Below are 18,950 nucleotides of genomic sequence, written 5' to 3'. Positions count from 1 at the left end.
ACCACTTTGTTTAGAAAAGTTAGCTCTTTTTGAATGGAATGAGGGAATACCTTCAAGAGGAGTCTGAAGGAAGGAGTGCCGCAGGCAGGTTTCTTTTTCTAAGTGATGTTCAAGGCTTTGCTTCAGTGCTTCTCCCTGACCCTGGGGTAATTAACGCTGCAACACAACAAAACTGAAGGCTATTGACAGCGGCTGGGTCTCATTTGGATCCCGGACGATTAGAATTCTATCGCTTAATTAGATTCTCAGTGTCGTCATTCCTTAGGATTTTAGGCATTTGTGTAGGTATGGGTTCAGTGCCCATTCCCCTCTCACAATCACACACTCCACCCACCGCGGAGAACGCGGTACAGCCATTTGTTCAATGCCGGTAATCATAGGTTCTCTTTCCTCGTATCTAGTAACATTTATCCAAAATTAACGAGTATCTTCCATAGGACAGAGGAGCCCAGCCCAGTTTCCCAAGGTGCCGCGGAGCACCGAGCTGGAGCAGAAGCCACGGTGTGCCCCAGCTCGGCGGCGCCAACTCCTTCTCCCCTTACTTGCACCGTGCCTTAGTTTCCCCGTCAGTGCAGCAGACATGACAATGCCGAGGTCCCAGGCGGCGGGATCCAATTAGTAAAATAAGCGGGATCTGGCTTCTCCCGGGCATCCTGCAGCCCGCCACGCCTCTGGGTGGCTAAATGCACGGAGCTCCTGAGTCTCGGCGCGGCTGGGGGCTCTGAACAGCTTTGGCCGGACTGCCCTGGGCCCGCCTCGCCTCGCCTCCGACCCCCAGCACCGCAGGCGACCCCGACGGAATGCGCGTCCCCGACCTCCCGCTAGGGACACCTGTCCCGCCGCCTGGCCCCTTCCAGCCTTCCGCGCCTCTGCCCCTGGGGAGCTCCGGGACAGGCCCGCCTGGGCAGCCTGCCGGCCTTGACCAGAGCCAGAAAGGAGTGCCCCAGGCAGGTTCCTTTTTCAAAGTGATGTTCATGCCTTTGCTTCAGTGCTTCTCCCTAACCTTGGGGTAATTACGCGGCAACACGACAAAACTGAAAGCTGCGGACGGAGCCAGCGAGTGAAGCCCAGCCTCGGGCCTCCGCCGGCCACGCCCTCCCCATGCCGGGCTCGCCCACGTCTGCACACTCCGGCCCAGCCACGCGGAGAGGCTTCCAGAACCTGACCTGCGGCCCCGCTTTGTTAGCACCCACCCACCCCGCGGGCTCGTCCCCTCCGGGACCCTGCCTGGGGTCCGTGGGAAGCGGGCTCAGGAGTCGGGACCCTGGCCCCCTGCTCGCAGGGGAGTGCTCCATCCTGCAGGCGCTTCCTGACCGCAGCGCCTCCAGCCTCCAGGGCTGCGTGGCCCAGGCTCAGCTCGGTTCACTCCAGCTTCCCCGCCTCGCCAGTGCGGAGTAGGGGCGCGCTAATATTAGGTCAGCTCCCCACAACTCTCCTGGAACCAAATGCCACCGCCCTCTCTTTCACTTCCTCCTATACAAGGTGATTTTGCGCTGCCCACTATGCGATGCCCTATGGGTTCCAGGGCTGGCCCCCTCCCCACCCTAACGACCGCTCCTCCCCAGTGCAGCCCAAGAGGGGGAGCAGGTCACTTTGGGAAGCAGGTGGATGTTAAGAGTAAACAAAAAGTGGGGAGTAGCCACTTGGCAGCCTTCATAGGAATCCTTTTCTGATTACAGCCACAGCAAACAATGGGCTGTTGACTTAGCTTTTCTGAGCTGTTAATTAGAGAAGGAAATCCTAATCTACCCACCCCAAAGGCCTAATGAGCAGGGCCACTAGCGCAGCTCCTGCGGCAGGGCCTAGCCTTCAGGGACAGTCAGAGGGCACGGTCTGTTCTGTTGTCCTCTCCATCATCCCTAGCAAAAGCGGCCCCATCTCACTGTTCCCTCCCACATCCCACTTACTCCAAGGACGTTTCTCAAGCCAGGGGGCCTAGGCTGCCCTAGAGCCCTCCTTCTTCCACACATACCCAGTGGTTACATGGAGCTCCTGCATGGATGATTGTTGCTGCCAAGTCTAGGAACATCAGGGCAGTAGAGGAGTTATAAATCCAGAAGCCCCCGCACCCAGCTCTCAACTTCCTCCTTCTAAAGGCTGCTACTCAAATGCATCACCAGAACCAGTTTGGCAAATTAATTTTAATATATAAAACAACAAATATAGATTCACAGCATTTAAAAAATCAAATAACATTGTAAATAATTTCTTTTTACAAAAACTTCATTCAACAAAAATACATATCAAGTTACATCAATCTTGTACACCATACTTCAGCTGTCAACAGCGAATTCCTCAGTTAAGAAGTCCCACCCTTTGACCTATACAGATGACATCATCTTGAAGTTAATGAGCTAAAAGGTTGCCCAAAGCCTTGCAAAGTAGATAAGCAAGTCATACACAATGGATGGACACTAATATTTACAAAAAAAAAAGATTAGAAATAGTTAAAGTATTTTCTAAATACAAAATGTCAATGCCTGTGAGATAACTAAAGGCAACAGTGTAAAGTATGTTGTAGCTAAGTAAACCTATATCAAATATTTAAGCTTCTGCTATTTTTTCTTCAAGATAAGTCATGTTCCATTTATTTTTCCAAAGCCTTTTGAAATCCACTTTCGTTGCATCCTGAAAACAACACTGTCAGGCAAGGGAAACTTCAATAGGGAGAATGGTTTGCAGATTCGGTTATTACCGGGAAGCTGGGTCTGCTAGCAGTTTCACCTAGTTGACTTGGGTCCCGCATCCCTGGCCTGTGAGTTAGTGAATGGACATTTCTTCATACTTCTTGGCATTGTCTGTTGAGGGACACTTGTAGGTTTCTTCTCTCCTTGACAAGCAATGGTGCAGAAATACTCCCCCGAACTCCAGGTAATTACACTGTTCTATTCTGGCTAGGACACCAAATCTGTATGAAGGAATATCAGCAATTTGGTTTGCAGAGATTTCCACCTGGTAAAAAGCTGGGTCAGCTGGCTTTTACAAAGTATCTACCTTGTGAACCAAATTTTGAATTAAATGCCCTTTTGTGTCTAGATAAGTCATGTAGGATGTGGGGATTTCCTGAACAAGCATGGGATCGATTTTCATCTAGGCTAGGTATGAAAAGGCACAATATTCAGAAATAGTGTTTGATGGTGGTGAAATGTTTACAAAATCAGATCTACTAATGGGACACAAAAATCAGATCTAAGGAAAATAAACCACGTGGCTGGTATCCCAGGGAAGCTCTGGCAGACTAGTGCCGCCCTCTTTCTAGTCTGCAGGCCAAAGACCAAGGAAGCTATTGCTGCAGAATTCTGCAAACATTCAATTTTATGATTTTTTTTTTTTTTTTTTTTTGAGACGGAGTTTCGCTCGTTACCCAGGCTGGAGTGCAATGGCGCGATTTCGGCTCACCGCAACCTCCGCCTCCTGGGTTCAGGCAATTCTCCTGCCTCAGCCTCCTGAGTAGCTGGGATTACAGGCACGCGCCACCATGCCCAGCTAATTTTTTGTATTAGTAGAGACGGGGTTTCACTATGTTGACCAGGATGGTCTCGATCTCTTGACCTCGTGATCCACCCGCCTCGGCCTCCCAAAGTGCTGGGATTACAGGCTTGAGCCACCGCGCCTGGCCCAATTTTATGATTTTATAATTGCTTGTAATCTACCGCAAGGTTATAGGTTTTAGGTATGATCACAATTGAGAAGATTGCTTTTGACCCCAGGCTACTTCAACTGTCTTCCAACAAAGCTGACAAATTCTGAGATGTGAATAGGTTAAATTCATCAAAATGTTGTCATCTTTTCTTTTTTCGGCCCATCTATAATATTATGTAATGTAAGGTTAAAAAGAGAGAAAGGCAGAGGCTGGAGTGAGCCAGATTCCGAAGAAATTCATACACTGTCCATGGAGGAGGCTGTCTGTTCCCTTTTTTTTCCAAGTGGAACATGTGACTCAAATCAGGAAGGAATTTTGGCCAACAGAAAATGAGAATACTTGAGCCTTACATCCTTTGAAGAACTCAGGCACGTGGTAATAATAACCAAGCCAGACATACGGATTTCCAAGAGGTCAAAGGATGTTCTAACCTTTTAAAAATGTTAACAGTTTTCAAAATCACCTGTACATCCCAGTAGTATCTACCTAGGAGAGAGATTTAATCGAGTGACCCTCACACTGTATAAAACTGACTGGGGCAACCTCAGGACTTGAATTGAACCTGACTTAACAAAAACACATCCTGGTATTCATGATTCTGTGTTAGGAATTCTGTGGAGGTAGGTGGGAACCGGAGGTTAGGGCTCAGCTGGAAAATAAATTAGGACTGGCCACAAAATGTAAAGCGTTTCTTCATTACCCATGAATAATATTAGGAAATGGAAGCCCGAAGAGTGACTCTTCGCTTAAACTGAATCCTCACTGAAAATGTAACATAAGCAAACGATTCTCTTTACTTCCTTAAGGTAATTCTCTTATATTTAAAACAATTTGTTCAAAATGCTGTACATACAAACCACTCTAGCACAAAGACCCCTACAGTTATTGCTGAGGTGTGCAGCAAAAGCATATTAAGTATAGCTTCCAAAATATACCACTGTATTTTGTTAGTAAAAAGGTCAGTTCTATAAACACAACTACAGTTGGCATGTCTGTTCAAGGACACACATACCCCGACACACCACAGCACCTCTTCAGAAGCTCCTTCCTGCAGCAGCTTCGGTCTCAGGAGACTCCAGGCGGCATGATAGTTCACAGAAGCAACCCAGAGGCTTTTAGCCATGGGGCACAGTAACCCTCGGCGATGCCGCCCTAAGCATGTGTGCCAAGGTGGCATAGCACGGCCATCAGCTGTCATAGAATGTTTCAAGGGTCCACCCGAGAGGGCCGTTATTTTTTCTTGATGCACGATGTCACCCCTCAGGACTGGCTCTGGATGTGAGGGGCTGCAGGGGGGAACGGAGGAGGCACACACCTGGAGTTTGAATACACCTTTGTCTTTGACATTGCAGATTTGTTTATTCTCAAACATGGGCCTGTTAGAAAAAAGAACTTTCCAAGAGTCGCATACAAAAATGAGCTTCTCAAATAGAAATCCACTAACAGTGTAACCCAGTATCTCCTGTCCAGGGCACTGAGCGGGTTGAAAGGGCATCTTTCTTGCAGAGCCTGCCTTCTCTAGACATGGTTAAAAGTTATGTCATGAAAATATGCAACACAAAGAAAAGGAGATGATTATCTGCAGGTGTCAGCCCACGTGGCCTTTCTTAATAAAGACTGCTCTCTCTGAGCCTATTTTGTGAAGGTCTCTTTTATAAAGAACAAGTCCTCCGAAGCCTGCTGACATGCTCAGGTGGCACGGTTATGCCCCACTGTTTGGGTTTATGTGATAAAGGCACCTTCCGATTCCCAAGAAGCAGGACTGCTTTGCCTGTCTTTGCGATTTCATTGGTAAGAATGACGTCAGCAGCAGTGCGGCTCTCTGAGAATGCCTTCCAGTGTATTTTCATGTTCACTGTATCACACATATTAGAGTAAATGAGCTTTTATATTGCAAACAGTTGTCTGAATGGCAGTCTTTTTTTAAATTTTTCCCCTGGAGACAGAGTCTCGCTTTATCACCCAGGCTGAAGTGCAGTGGTGAGATGTCGGCTCATTGCAACCTCCACCACCTAGGTTCAAGAGATTCTTTTGCCTCAGCCTCCTGAGCAGCTGGGATTACAGGCATGCACCACCATACCCAGCTAATTTTTGTATTTTTTAGTAGAGGCTGGGTTTTGCCATGTTAGCCAGGCTGGTCTTGAACTCCTGACCTCAGGTGATCCACCTGCCTTGGCCTCCCAAAGTGCTGGGATTACAGGTGTGAGCCACCGTGCCCAGCCTTGAATGGCAGTTTCTTAGGTTACAGTGTGTGGGCTAGATGTGATTTCCACTCGGAGTTACTCAAGGCATGCAGGTAGGAGGGAACCCGATTTTGAGACAAAGCCAGTGCGCAGTAGGATTTCTCCATCCTTGCCTGAAAAGCAGTGGATTCTTAAGGATGCGTAAGTCACTGCACTGAGGACCGCGACGTAAGGTGACAGACACACCGTGTTTCACTTCCCTTTGCCTGCAGGAAGAGGAAACTTGCAAGATGACGTTTGTGCTACCATTCATCATCTGTGTGGACACCGACGATGCCAGGAACACCATGGTTGGCTCCACGGCAGCTGTAGGTCCCCAGTGTTACAGAAGGGAGACAGAGCTCACTTTCTAAGTGTGACCAGACATGTGCAGCACTGCATCAACCCTGCCTGGACGACATCCTTGAAAATCAAATGCAGAAGTGATCCTCTAACTTCATCACTCCTTAGGAACTGCAAAGCCCTGGACGCTGTGTTTGGACCTGCAGCAGGCATGTACTCATCAGCAGCAGGGGTGTCTGCAGCTGCTGCCTCACCATTCACCCTAGAGCATGGTACTGAGTCCCACGTCTCGGCCATGCACAGCGGGTCATGGGGGTTTCTGTGCAGGATAAAGCTGTGTGTCATGACCTTCTCCTCCCTTCCACAAAGGCAGCTGGGTCTCCAAAGACTGAAGGTGAGTCCAAGATTTTCTCTCCTTCCTTGATCCCAAAAAGGAAGTTTTTATCACTGGGTCCAAGAAACTTTCCCTGGATTGAAGGATACAAGAAACAAAGACAGTTCTCCTCTTGACAGCCACCTCCATGGAAGCGCGCCCTCCCGTTTTCATTTGCGGAACGGAGTGAGCCTATTGAAGGTGTGCCAGAAGAACGAGGGCTTCCTCTTGGGTTCTGCCAGGCCAAAGACCTGCTGCTGGGGGACGCTGGTGGGCACAGTGACATGGCGCTGGTGGATGGGGTGCAGGCCCTGGTGCGGTGGGGCCACGGGGCACCCGCCGTAGCCTAACTCGGGAGGGGAGAGAGATAGAACAGGGATTGAGGGTCCCTTGTTAACCCAAAAGGAAAAAAATAAAAATGCTCAGATTCAAATCCAAGTTCTTAGCTAATTCTTTTTCTTTCTTTCTTTTTTTTTTGGATACAGGGTCTCACTCTGTTGCCCAGGCTGGAGTGCAGTGAGGCGATCTTGGATCACTGCAACCTCTACCTCAAAGGCTCAAGCGATCCTCCCACCTCAGCCTCCCAAGTAGCTAGACCTACAAGTATATGTCACCACCCCAAGCTAATTTTATATTTTTTGTAGAGAGATCATTCTTAATTCACATTAACCAAAAAAGGTCCAGTAGCTACACTTGTTATGTTCAGGTACTCTGTGTGGAGCTTGACACAGTCTCTATCACTGAAATCTCCCAAAAAGCCTCCAACGAGGGTATTATGATCACAACTTGACAAGGAAAGAAACTGCCAGGACACACAGCAGGAAGTGGCAGAATCTGAGCCAGACTGGCAGTCAAGGTGAATTGCAATAAAATGCTCTAACTGGAAGTCTGGAGCTCATGCTGCCTCAGCCCAAATCCTTCTGTGCCATTTATCAGCTGGGATTACTGGGGAAATTATTTGATTTCTCTGTGGCTTGGTTCCCCAATCCCTAAAATGGGGATTGCAGTACCTAAAGGGTTGCTATGAGAATTAAATGAATTAATACAAGTGCTTAGAACTCTGCCCCCAATACCTAATCACTCTAATCAAAACTTCACTGGAGTAGGTATTTTCAATCTGTGCAGAGGTAATTTAGAAGGTTTATTAAAATTAGCAATTAGATCAAAACGTAACTGTGTAAATGTCAGCATGGCATCAAGAAGGTTGGCTCTGGAAGCAGGCAGGCCTTGGTTCAGAATCTGCCCCTGCCCCTGACCTGCCAGAAGACTTGCCCTATCTCCCAGGGTGGCAGAAAGGAAGAAATCAGATAAGCCAGGCACAGCGTCCCGGTGGCCACTGTGAACGTCAGCAGTCCTTCCGTTCTTGAGGAGCTTGGCTGCTGGGTGAGTGACTCTCAGAAGATATGGACAGAAAACAAAGTATTCTTAAAAATTGATTTACGGCCGGGCGCGGTGGCTCAAGCCTATAATCCCAGCACTTTGGGAGGCCGAGGCGGGTGGATCACGAGGTCAAGAGATTGAGACCAACCTGGTCAACATGGCGAAACCCCGTCTCTACTAAAAATACAAAAAATTAGCTGGGCATGGTGGCGCGTGCCTGTAATCCCAGCCACTCAGGAGGCTGAGGTAGGAGAATTGCCTGAACCCAGGAGGCAGAGGTTGCAGTGAGCCGAGATAGCGCCATTACACTCCAGCCTGGGTAACGAGCAAAACTCCGTCTCAAAAAAAAAAAAAAAAATTGATTTACAAGTCATCTGACATTAGAAGTGGAAATTTAAAAAAATTAATTAACATGGGATTTTCTGTCTTAAAGTTATTTGTAACTTAGTGGGGAAAAGAGATTCTGCATTTGCATGGAGGAAACAGGGGAGTGCTAAGCGTGGTTTGGGGAATGAGTTATTTTGGCTTTTTAGTCGGTGGCCTATTGCACTTCTGAGATTCACTGTCCCGTTTTTGCATTTGCAGTCAGGAAAATACCAAGAGATACATTTCATAGGGTATACCTCCTCCTCTTTTTTTTTTTTTTGTGAGACAGAGTCTCGCTCTGCTGCCAGGCTGGAGTACAGTGGTGCGATCTCGGCTCACTGCAACCCCTGCCTCCTTCAAGCAATTCTCCTACCTCAGCTTCCCAAGTAGCTGGAACTATAGGCACACGCCACAATGCCCAGGTAATTTTTTTGTTTTGTTTTGTATTTTTAGTAGAGACAGAGTTTCACCATGTTGGCCAGAATAATGGCAATCTCTTGATCTTGTGATCCGCCCACCTCCGCCTCCCAAAGTGCTGGGATTACGGGCGTGAGCCACCGCGCCCGGCCAGTAAATCCCTTTTAAAGTAGAAAGATGACTGGAATAAAGTTTCTAAGAATGCAGTGCATATTTTTTGGGAAAAAAAAATCCTTATTATTGAATTCCTGTTGGGCCAGATCATCTGCATTACCTTCAGTGAGGACAAATCTTAGTGCATCAGAACCCCGGGTATGCGGCCTGTGCATCAGCATTTTGAATAGCTGCCCGGGAATTCTAACGTGCATGGAGGTTAGGGAATCACTGCCCTAAATCAGCTGACGTGTGTTTTTTTGTCTAACTCCTTGCCTGATGTAGCGAACCTTTACATCTTTTTCTTACTTAAACGAGACTGTCTCCAGCCTACAGCTGACAAACAGTTTGGGGTTTGAGATTTTGTTCTCTCATGCCCAAAAGATGCAAGAGTCCTTGGTTTGCCTCGGACTGGTGATGTGCACGACCTGGTGGCTCACAGCATTAGCCCTCCGGGGAGGGGAGCAAAGGGCCCCTGGGCAGGCAAGGAGGCCCACCATCCTCTGGCAGCACTTCTGAAGGTTTCCTATGCCCACATTCCAATAGGAGCAAATGCTGATGCACATTCAAGACCAAACGCAGGCCACCTTCACCTGCCCCTGTTCTGGACCTGCCCTTTTGAGTTCTAACTCCTACTGTCCCCCTTGCTCCAAGCTGGTCACAGGCTGACAACCTGGGGTATATTCCCCATTTTCATAAGAATATTGAGAGGCATTAAGGAGGCAAAGCCTTCCCATAACTTACCTTTTGACTTTCCATGTCCTGCCTTTTGAGCATTTAACATGGCAAGTTTCTTCTGGTTTTCTGAAATTTCCATTCCTGCATTTAGAAATAAATGTGATATATATTCAGAACACGTGGACATGTTTCAGAGCAAAACCTGCATCATATCCCATATTAGCATTGAGGTTATCCCTATAACCTGAGACAAAGAACCCAGACAGGTTGAAGATCAGAAAAGGGGAGGTCCTAAGGATTATCACCAGGGTGGCCATGTGATTGTCCTGCAAATTGTTCGGACAGTTTGGAGAGTGAAATGGAGGGGTGCTCATGACGATGCAGAATGTCCTGGGCAAACGTTCACACAGGGTCATCCCAACTATAACCCTAAATGATGAGGTCCCGGGAGGACAGAACAGAGGAAAGGGTCCCAGGGCCTGTTTGCCCACGCGCTATGAGAGCTTTGCACATTAGAAGTTCCACCCTGAACAAAGGTACCACGTGAGTAGTGGGAACCAGATTCTATACCCCGGCGGTGTCAGTGTGTCCTGAGCCTTCCCTCACTGTAAAGTCCCACAGCATGTGACAGTGTCTCCGTGCAGTGCGTGAACTGGGTGAAACAAGAGTCACTGCAAATGATGAGATGAGGCAACCCTTAGCCTGACAGGACACGGGGAAGAAGGAAGGACAGAGCTGAGTGGCCAGGACCGGGTGCTGGGGCCCTGCCTTCTCCCGCAGGAAGCCTTCCTCCTGGAGGCACGTAATCGCCCCAGCTTGGCACAGCTGACCCGGGCCCTGTGTCTGTGACTCACGCTGCCTGACTTGCTCCTGATGCTCCTTCTCTACCTCTGCCCACCCCGCTCCCCTGGCCGTGACTCCTTCACATGCCCACCATCTGTCCTGCACTGTCCTGACATCGGGCACAGGGAGCATCACACAGCAAAAGGCTTCACATCAGGCCCCTCCTTTCCTTTCTATTGAGAGGCACCACTGAAACTGTGTAGGAAGCTCCCCTCCCCCATAAATAGTGCCATCTTCAGGTACCCAAACACTCTGACTTACAGGTGACTTCAGGGCCTGCACTAGACAACGTCATATGACGAGTAAAACTAAGATTTTGTGGCTCTGCATTTTGCATTTTAGTAACGGTCATCGCAAGTGAATTCTGGGCATGAGAGAGTGATTAGCCCTGTTCCAATGGGGCCCTAGACTCTGCACCAATCATCTATGGCCGTTGCTGGGAATCAGATTTCCTCTTAGTCTAAAGGACGCCCTGACCCTTGGCGTAAGGGGCTGCCTGTGATGTGGGGAGCTCTGTATCTTGGAGTGGCCCAAGTCCAGGCCAGCGTCCACCTATTGAGCGTTTCCAGCTAGACGGATCCCAGCTTCTGCTTTAGCCTGACCAACTTGTAAATCCCTCCAACTCTACTGCAGAATCTCACAAAACCTCCTGTGGGTGAGACCCAATTCTGTAGCCAAGCTTAGAGCCAGTGGCTGGGAAGGACAGAAAAAGCACCTCCTGGTTTTCAGTTCTGCCATCCTCATGGCAGTGGGCAAGGCTGGGGAGGGGTGTATGCTGGCCCCGCTCCATCCTGGACCACGGCTTTTGAGGGCTGGGATCACTTGGGCTGCAGAGATGAATATCCTCCACTGTGGCACCCTGACTTCCATTCAACAGATTGTGCTCAAAACTCTAAAGAGCTTGGGAGGCACTGAAAGGGGGGCTCAGAGACTGTGGGTGCTGCCATCATTAATGCCAGGCATAGCGGCTTGGGTTTCATGGGGTCACACGGGACCTCCAGGTCAGCAGAAGCTGGGAAGACAAACCAAAGAAGTATGAATGTAACACTGGGGGTGAAGGATCGTTGCCTTAACTGCAATGGATGGCACGGCATCCTGAGTTTCACAGGGAGAGATGGGGAGTATGCAGGCGGGCTGCTGGGTGTGGATTGACTGTGGCAGTGAGGCACAATGAAGGTACTGCACAGGCACAACTAAAGGGGAGGCCGAGGCCTCCAGAATCACGCGATACTTCTGATGGCCTGAGTGATGGTCACCATAGCGGGGCTCCATCTCTGGGGTCACAATGAGCTGGTTTATTATTTATTCTTCATACCCTGCATGTGGTATCCAAAGTGCTCGATCTAAATGTTATGTGGCCACAGTGCCAGAGTGGGCCAGTTCCATAAGCCTCAATTTTCTCATCTATAAAGTGGGTATAACAACAGTAACCACTTCATAGGGATTCAATGAGACAATCTCTATAAACGGGCCACAGAATGTCTGGCGCAAGGTAAATACTGAATAAATGTTGCCTGTAGTAACTATATCTGACATGGTCTTTCTCGTAAGCACATTCAGAGGTAGTCAGGGTTTGCAGATCCCGTCTTTTCCCCATGGTGGGATTCAGCTCTGAGGGAGAAGGCTGGGCAAAGCAGGCCCGTGGGGCTGGAAAGGAAGCTATTCCAGCAAGCAGAGGCAAAGGCGCCTGCAGGGCCAAGGGCTGCTCACCCAACTCCTGGTCCTCCTGCACCCGCCTCCTTTCATCTGCACAGGCCTGCAGCCATCTTGCCTTGTCTTCTTGTTTTTTGGCACAAAACAAATGAACCTCATCCGTGGTCCTACTGACAAGCTTGAAGGCATTTTTCACGCTGAGGTTGCAGTCCTTGTCGCGCCCGTCCTCCAGGTCCACGAGCTCCATGTCATCCATGTCCAGCCGGCCCTTGTAGTACAGTATGTCCCTGCGCAGCAGGTCCTTCTTGCAGGACACCAGCTGGTGGTCAAACAGGAAGAACATCCGCTGCTGGCTCTTGCCCTGCTTAGTGATTTTGGTCAGTTCCCCAGAATGAATCAATTCTGAGCTTCGGTCTAAGATATCCAGTCCCTGGAAGGATGAAAACACACCTTAAGATCTTCCAGTTCTAGCACAGCTGTAGTCCTAGTCACTTAGAAAGCCAAGGTGGGAGGATCGTTTGAGGACAGGACTTTGAGACCAGCCTGAGCAAACACAGCAAGACCCCATCTCTACATAAAATTTAAAAAATGATCCGGGCATGGTGGCACATGCCTGTAGTCTTAGCTACACAGGAGGCTGATGGAGAGAGGATCCCCCGAGTCCAGGAGTGTGAGGCTGCAGTGAGTGGTGATCATGCCAGTACACTCCAGCCTGAGGGGCACAGCAAGACCTTTCTCTTAAAAAACAAAAAAACAAAACAAACAAACAAACAAACAAAAAACCCTCCAAATTCTGATTCCTTGGGTGGAAGAGACTCCTGACACGAAATGCTTTTTCAGATTTTCTAGTTACCTGAGACTGCCCACCACCTGTCCCCATTCACAAGCGGGCAGGGCCTCACAGGTTATTTATTAATAAATCTGGATTTACTGGTCTCCTGGTGCCTGAAATTTTTCTTTTTTTCCTACTCACTAGGAAAATGTGATGGTGCCTCTGTGTCAGCGGAGGGATCTTCCTTGCCTGAAGCCTCTGGTAAGAAGCATGCTGAATTAACGAAACCCAGTGAAGATCTGAAACAGCAGCTGACCCAAACGAGCCTCCGAGAATGAGAGTACACTAGGCTTATATGTAACAAAGTGTTCATGTAGGGGACACAGGACCGTGATTATGGAGCTGACATCTGTGTTGATGTATGGTAGCTCCCTGGAATTGCAACTTATTTAGGATCATAGAAACAAAAGGCCTGATGGTAACTAGTCAGCAAGAAATTAACTTCTGACAAATTATCCCCTAAACGTCAGTGTCCAAAATCAGAAAGAACTCACTCCTTACAATATTTAGATGGAATCTAATCCAATGTTACTTTATGGTATTTGGTATGACACTGGCCCTCGTTATATAAGATTGGATTCTCCCTTAATCCCACTCATACACAATATTTTTTGGAGCCAAAAGAGCCTGACTCCAAAACAGTTCTACTTACTTGCTCAGAGCAATTCTGTGCCCTAGATTCTTCACTTATGAAATAAAAGAGTTGGACTCAGTGTTCTCTGAGATCCTGCCCAAACGCCAGAAGTCTGTAAGGCCCTTGAAATGTACGTGTTTCTCTCTAATTTTCACCACCCATAACCTACTTCAGTTAAAAACCTAACTTCTTGCTCCAAACTTTCTCAATGCTCTGGACAGTGAGTTCTGACCAATTAAATAATAGATGTAAAATCAGTGTAGCTTGATCTAAAAACAATCTGAATGGCATCTGCTTGTCGTTCTTGATAATGGCAGTAGAGCTCAGTGGTCACCAGCATGGACTTGGAAACCAGGGTGCCTGCATGGGTTTGAATCCACCTCTGCTACTTTTGAGCTGTGTGGTCTTGGGCTGTGCTTCAGTTTTCCCGTCTGTTAAATGGGTATAATAACGGCGCTTACTTCATAGGATTGTGGAGAGGTTAAATGAGTTCATGTATGTACAAATGGCTCAGACCAGTGCCAGCCGAACATGTGGTAAACACATACAGGTGCCAGCTATTATCACTGTTGTTTTTATAAATAGAGAGAGAAGATTCGTCGGACCATTATTATAGGCACTGTATCTGTACTGTCTTCTCTTTGAGATGGAGTCTTGCTGTCACCCAGGCTAGAGTGCAGTGGTGTGATCATGGCTCACTGCAGCCTCAACCTCCTAGGTTCCAGTGATCCTTCCAACTCAGCCTCCTGAGTAGCCAGGATTTCAGGTGTATGCCACCACGCCCAGCTGAATTTTTTAATTTTTTTGTAAAGATAGGGTCTTGGCATGTTGCCCAGGCCAGTCTCAAACTCCTGGGCTCATGCGATTCTCACACTTTGGCCTCCCAAAGTGTTGGGATTACAGGTGTGAGCTGCTGTGACTGGCCTATACTGTCTTATAACATGCTCCCAGTAGCCTATGAGGTAGCTAATATTTCCCTCCACAACTGATAAGATAAAAAAATTAATCTTGCCCAGATCGTACAGGATTCACATGTGAGCAGGGACTCCAGAGTCCCCCATACTTCTACTACCATATTATGTGGCTGCATCTGAATTGTCCTCTACTATTCCCATGGAGCTCCCTCTATCAGGAGAGACAGAGGCTTAGCAAAAAATTAACTGCAGACACTCTTCAGATTTTATTTCTTATGGGCATCGGGTATAAAGTCGTTGATTGTTAAATTCAACAATACGCCTCAAAATACATTTACCATTAATGGTATACATACCATTAAAGCCAAGAATATAAGGTACTGATCATAGGATTTTACAGCGTGTCTGTACCAGATCAAAGGTGCAGGAAGGGCCAGTGGCATGGGGTCACGCGGGGTATTTCCCACTTACCTCCCAGCCCACGATGGACACCTGCCAGCGAGCTATCTTGTCGATGCTCTCCAGCTTGCGCTTGCGCTCATTGATCAGACAAGCCACATTCTTCATGGCCTCATACGCTGCCTTGATGCTGCTGTAGTCACTGCAAGATGGGAGGTTCATATTAATCACATGGCACGCACCTTACAGATGAGGACTGGCAAAATAACTCACGGGGGCGCTTCTTCCTATACGACTCGAATAGACAAACTGCCATTTACATCACAGCCACTGCTTCCCTTTTTCTTGTTCCCCCATGAATAGACTACAGTATGCATAGGTTAAGGGAGCTGACCCCAATGCATTTCAGAATTCTTTGGAATAAAAATGTTTTCACTCATTTCCCAGAAATCACAATGAATGACAGTAAATGCCACAGTAAATAAGTTTTAGTCATGGTGACAATAGGCAGCTTTCATTAATACAGAAAGGACATCTCTCTTATGGCTTTGATTCTCACACAACTACTCTTGTTACATAAAGCACTTTAAAAATCACTAACCATTTCCAAGGGTGACGATTTGCTCTGAGTCTCATCTTTTATGCTGTTTGGGAAAGGAGAGGAGAGGACAGAAGTCTGAAGTGGTGCGTTACGGAATGCTAGCACATTCGCCTCACCAACACATCTTCCTTTCTGGTGCTTTCCATCCGCCACAGTCACACCAAGCTAAAACGTTCACCCCAGCAGGCCCCTGCTCCCAAGCCCACTAAAATTGTAGGCACTGGAAGAGCAGAAGCTACAGTTCCAGTCTACTCACAGGCTGGCACAGAGCATGTCCAGTATCTGCAAGCTTCACGGTCAGGTTTTGCTCAGCGTTAAGAATGGGGGGCTGGGGAGACCAACCATCCAGCTAATGAGCTGCATTTTCCACTTTCCCCTGGCAACTTAGGGAACAGACGGGGCCACTGCACCACAGCCAGAATGAATGAGAATCCTTCTGCACAACCACGGGAAAGCCTTGAAAGCAGATTCTATTGTCTATTTACCAAACACAATTCAACTCAGCTCCTGGGAAGTCCCCAGACGCTGCCCACACTAAGCAGACCTGCTGTCTTTAGAGAGGCCCATTCACACTCAGAAGTGGGGCAGAGAGCAAGAATGACACCAGGGGCTGCCAAAATCATGGGCACGGCGCCCCCAAAGAGGCCTCCAGCAATGAAGAAAGGGTGCAAATTAAGTTTTTCTGGACAAAACTGAGTTGTAATGATTTTTTTTTTAAAGATTTTTTTGCTTTGTTTTACTTATGACAAGGAAATGAACTTTTTGTCAGGTCGACTAATTTTTATTTTGAAAAAGCCAAAATCTGCAGATGCTCTTGGTGAAAAATGCCCTTAAAGGAGAAAAAGCAACCACTGAAGCGTGAGGTGTGGGCTTCTGGACCCAGCTTTCCCATCTCAGAATGTACGAAGCTGCCTGCCCACATCTTTCAAGAAGTCTTTGCTTCTTAATTCTCTCGCTTACCGTCTCTGGCTCTGGGCTCCTCAACTTGCCATCAAGACATTTTCTTAAAAATGTCTTCAAAATCTTGTAAAAGATATTTACAACTAAAAAATATTTTTTTCTTCAATTTTGTGGCTTTCTTGACTTCCCTGGTTTTTTTCCACTGAACTTTTCTGATTTCTCCATCAGAATAAGAAAAAAATATATAGCTCTCTCTTCTTTTATCTATCTCAATGAACTGCTTTCTCGAATTCCTTTAGTCCTAACTCTTTAACACCCATATCTAGAGTCTATTGTTCTGTGACCTGCTCTCATTCTTATTCTTTGCTTTCCAATCTACCAATCTCATTGTAAGAAGGCTCCATTCTTTTTTTTTTTCAGACAAAGTCCGGCTCTGGCTAGAATGCAGGCTAGAATGCAGTGTCACGATCTCGGCTCACTGCAATCTCCGCCTCTGGGGTTCAAGTGATTCTTATGCCTCAGCCTCCCAAGTAACTAGGATTACAGGCACCCACCACCACGTCTGGCTAATTTTTGTGTTTTAGCACAGACAGGGTTTTACCATGTTGGCCAGGCTGGTCTCAAACTCCTGACCTCAGGTAATCCACCCGTCTCGGCCTCCCAAAGTGCTGGGATTACAGGTGTGAGCCACTGCGCCCGGCCAGAAGCTTCCCTTTACAAGTCTGTCTCTTCACAGGAGTTCAGAGGCAGAGGACAAAAGAATAATGATTCACTCTCCACTCCCTGCAGGGAGATATTTAGCTGCTGAAACCGATAACTGTTGTGGTTTGCCATACAAATTTCCTCCTGGTACAATCCCTTCCCTCTTTCTCTTCTCATTAGGACCCTCTGAGATGACCCGCTGCAGGTACAGGTAAAGACTTTGTGTCGGGGCATGGACCTTGGTTCGATTCTCATCTACAACAGTCAACTTTAGCCTAGACCCTTGCACCCCCGTGTGGCCTAGCTTGGAGCCTGGCACACAGGAGCTGCTCTATGACTGTCCTGTCCCTGCCAGCCAGGTGAGAACTCAGCAATTAGCCAAGCACTGCTAGCTTGAGGCACCAGACAGGTGGGCTGCACTGTGGGGATATTTTCCCATGGCATGGAAAATGGGCATGCACATTCCAATGCTGAATGAGTGACATGTATAGCCACACAAAAGCTTCTATGCACACATGAAAGGACAGTCGGCTATTAAGGAAACAAAGGATAACTTTTGGCTCCCCCACAAGAGATCATATGGCTAGAGAACAAGGGCCTGAGAAGAATCCAGAAATAACCACAGCAGATAATAAAGACGGAGAGAGTGTGTATTGTGTTGCTTGTTGTTCAGGAGAAGCTGAGATTCAAACAACAGAAGTGTGGGTAAGAAGAGCTTGGTGAGGTACCAAGGAAGCTCGAAGGGAGATGCAACATTAAGGTGAGCATAGAAGGAAGCCCTGTGCTCCCAAGAGGAGGGAGCGGGGCAAGGAGCAGGGAGTCAGCACCCCGGTGGGGAAGGAGCGGCTCAGGGCCCAGCGGGCACCCAGCACCCTGGTCTTCTCAGCAGCCCTGTATGGACTCCCACCCCTGACATTCCACACTCTTTACAGTTCAAGCTTGTGTGTGCCTTCATCCCTTCTATGTTGCTAAGTAGAGACTGCTTAGCAACAACTAACTTTAGGTAAGTCAAAATAACGCAACGTTTCTGCCATAAAGAATCCTGCTCTGAGCTGAGCTGCTGTGCGTCAACGTCATGGGTACAGGAGAGAAGGAAAGTCGTGGCTTTCCATTCACACTGGTTTGTTTCCCTCAGAAATGGTCTTTACTAACCACTGAGGACTCAAAGGCATGTTTATAAATATAGGTAAGCAATATAAGGAGTAACAACACAACACAAGTCCCCATGTGCTCACGGCACAGCTCACGAAGGATGCTCATGTCTTCACAGCTCTCGGAGCGGATGTTCTGGAGCCTCTCCAATCACTCTGTTTCAATAGTTAATTGCACACAGGCTCAACAATCTGAAAACTGCTCCCATGGAGCTCCCAGTTTGTTAAGATTGACACTGACGCCCACCTATCACTGCTTGGGTTAAAAGCTGCCTACGGGAAGCAGCAGCAGCCCCTCATCTGCACCCCTCGCCCATGCCCCTCACCTGTGTTCCTGCGTGGTGTACTTGAGCAGCTCGGCCAGCTGCAGCGGGTATTTGCAGATCTTCTGCACCGGTGTGAGCAGGAACCCGTCGATGGCGATGTCGATCATCTGCTGCAGCAGGCGGCAGGCTTCAAAGAAGTGTCTGTACTTGCCCTGCTTCATGAGGTTGGCGAGCTCCAGGCAGGCACCCGGGTGGTTATTGCAGTACTCGGAATAGATGGCAAAGCCCTCTTGCTGGGAAGAAAAAGGACAGCTTCATCAGCTTCTGGGGTGGCTCTGGGCCATGACAAAGACAGCGGCATCCCAGCCCTCTCTAAGGGACACTCCTAGAAAGGAGGGAGGTGGACTTCTGCAAGGACAGGGCATGACAGCTGCTGGCGGCCAGGCTGCCCTGCCGTGGTTTCCAGAAGCATACTGGGCCAGCAGGAAGGGGCGCTTCGGCAGACTCCAGAGGGGGTTGA

General features: G+C 48.2%; 1 protein-coding gene across 7 annotated transcripts in view; it reads right to left on the bottom strand.

Moving 5' to 3' along the window:
- Positions 1–5,144: 5,144 nt before the first annotated feature.
- SPATA13 (spermatogenesis associated 13) overlaps positions 5,145–18,950 on the bottom strand; it is a 140,918-nt gene continuing 127,112 nt past the window's right edge. For 6 of the 7 annotated variants that reach the window (XM_012441379.2, XM_064373507.1, XM_064373506.1 and 3 more), the window contains 5 exons: positions 18,491–18,723; positions 14,883–15,012; positions 12,089–12,461; positions 9,602–9,676; positions 5,145–6,887 (listed from right to left, as the gene is read on the bottom strand). In XM_012441379.2, the coding sequence (XP_012296802.2) occupies positions 6,712–6,887; positions 9,602–9,676; positions 12,089–12,461; positions 14,883–15,012; positions 18,491–18,723 (987 nt within the window). In that variant the 3' untranslated portion in view covers positions 5,145–6,711. Of the gene's footprint in view, positions 6,892–9,601; positions 9,677–12,088; positions 12,462–14,882; positions 15,013–18,490; positions 18,724–18,950 lie in introns of all 7 variants that reach the window. The other variant, XM_012441401.2, reaches the window with a different exon arrangement.

This window comes from Aotus nancymaae, unplaced genomic scaffold (genome assembly GCF_030222135.1).
Source record: "Aotus nancymaae isolate 86718 unplaced genomic scaffold, 86718_ANA_hifiasm-v0.15.2.pri h1tg000009l, whole genome shotgun sequence".
Classification (NCBI taxonomy): Eukaryota; Metazoa; Chordata; class Mammalia; order Primates; family Aotidae; genus Aotus; species Aotus nancymaae.
Note: the sequence above shows the minus strand (reverse complement) of the source record. Positions and strands in the feature narration are given on the sequence as shown.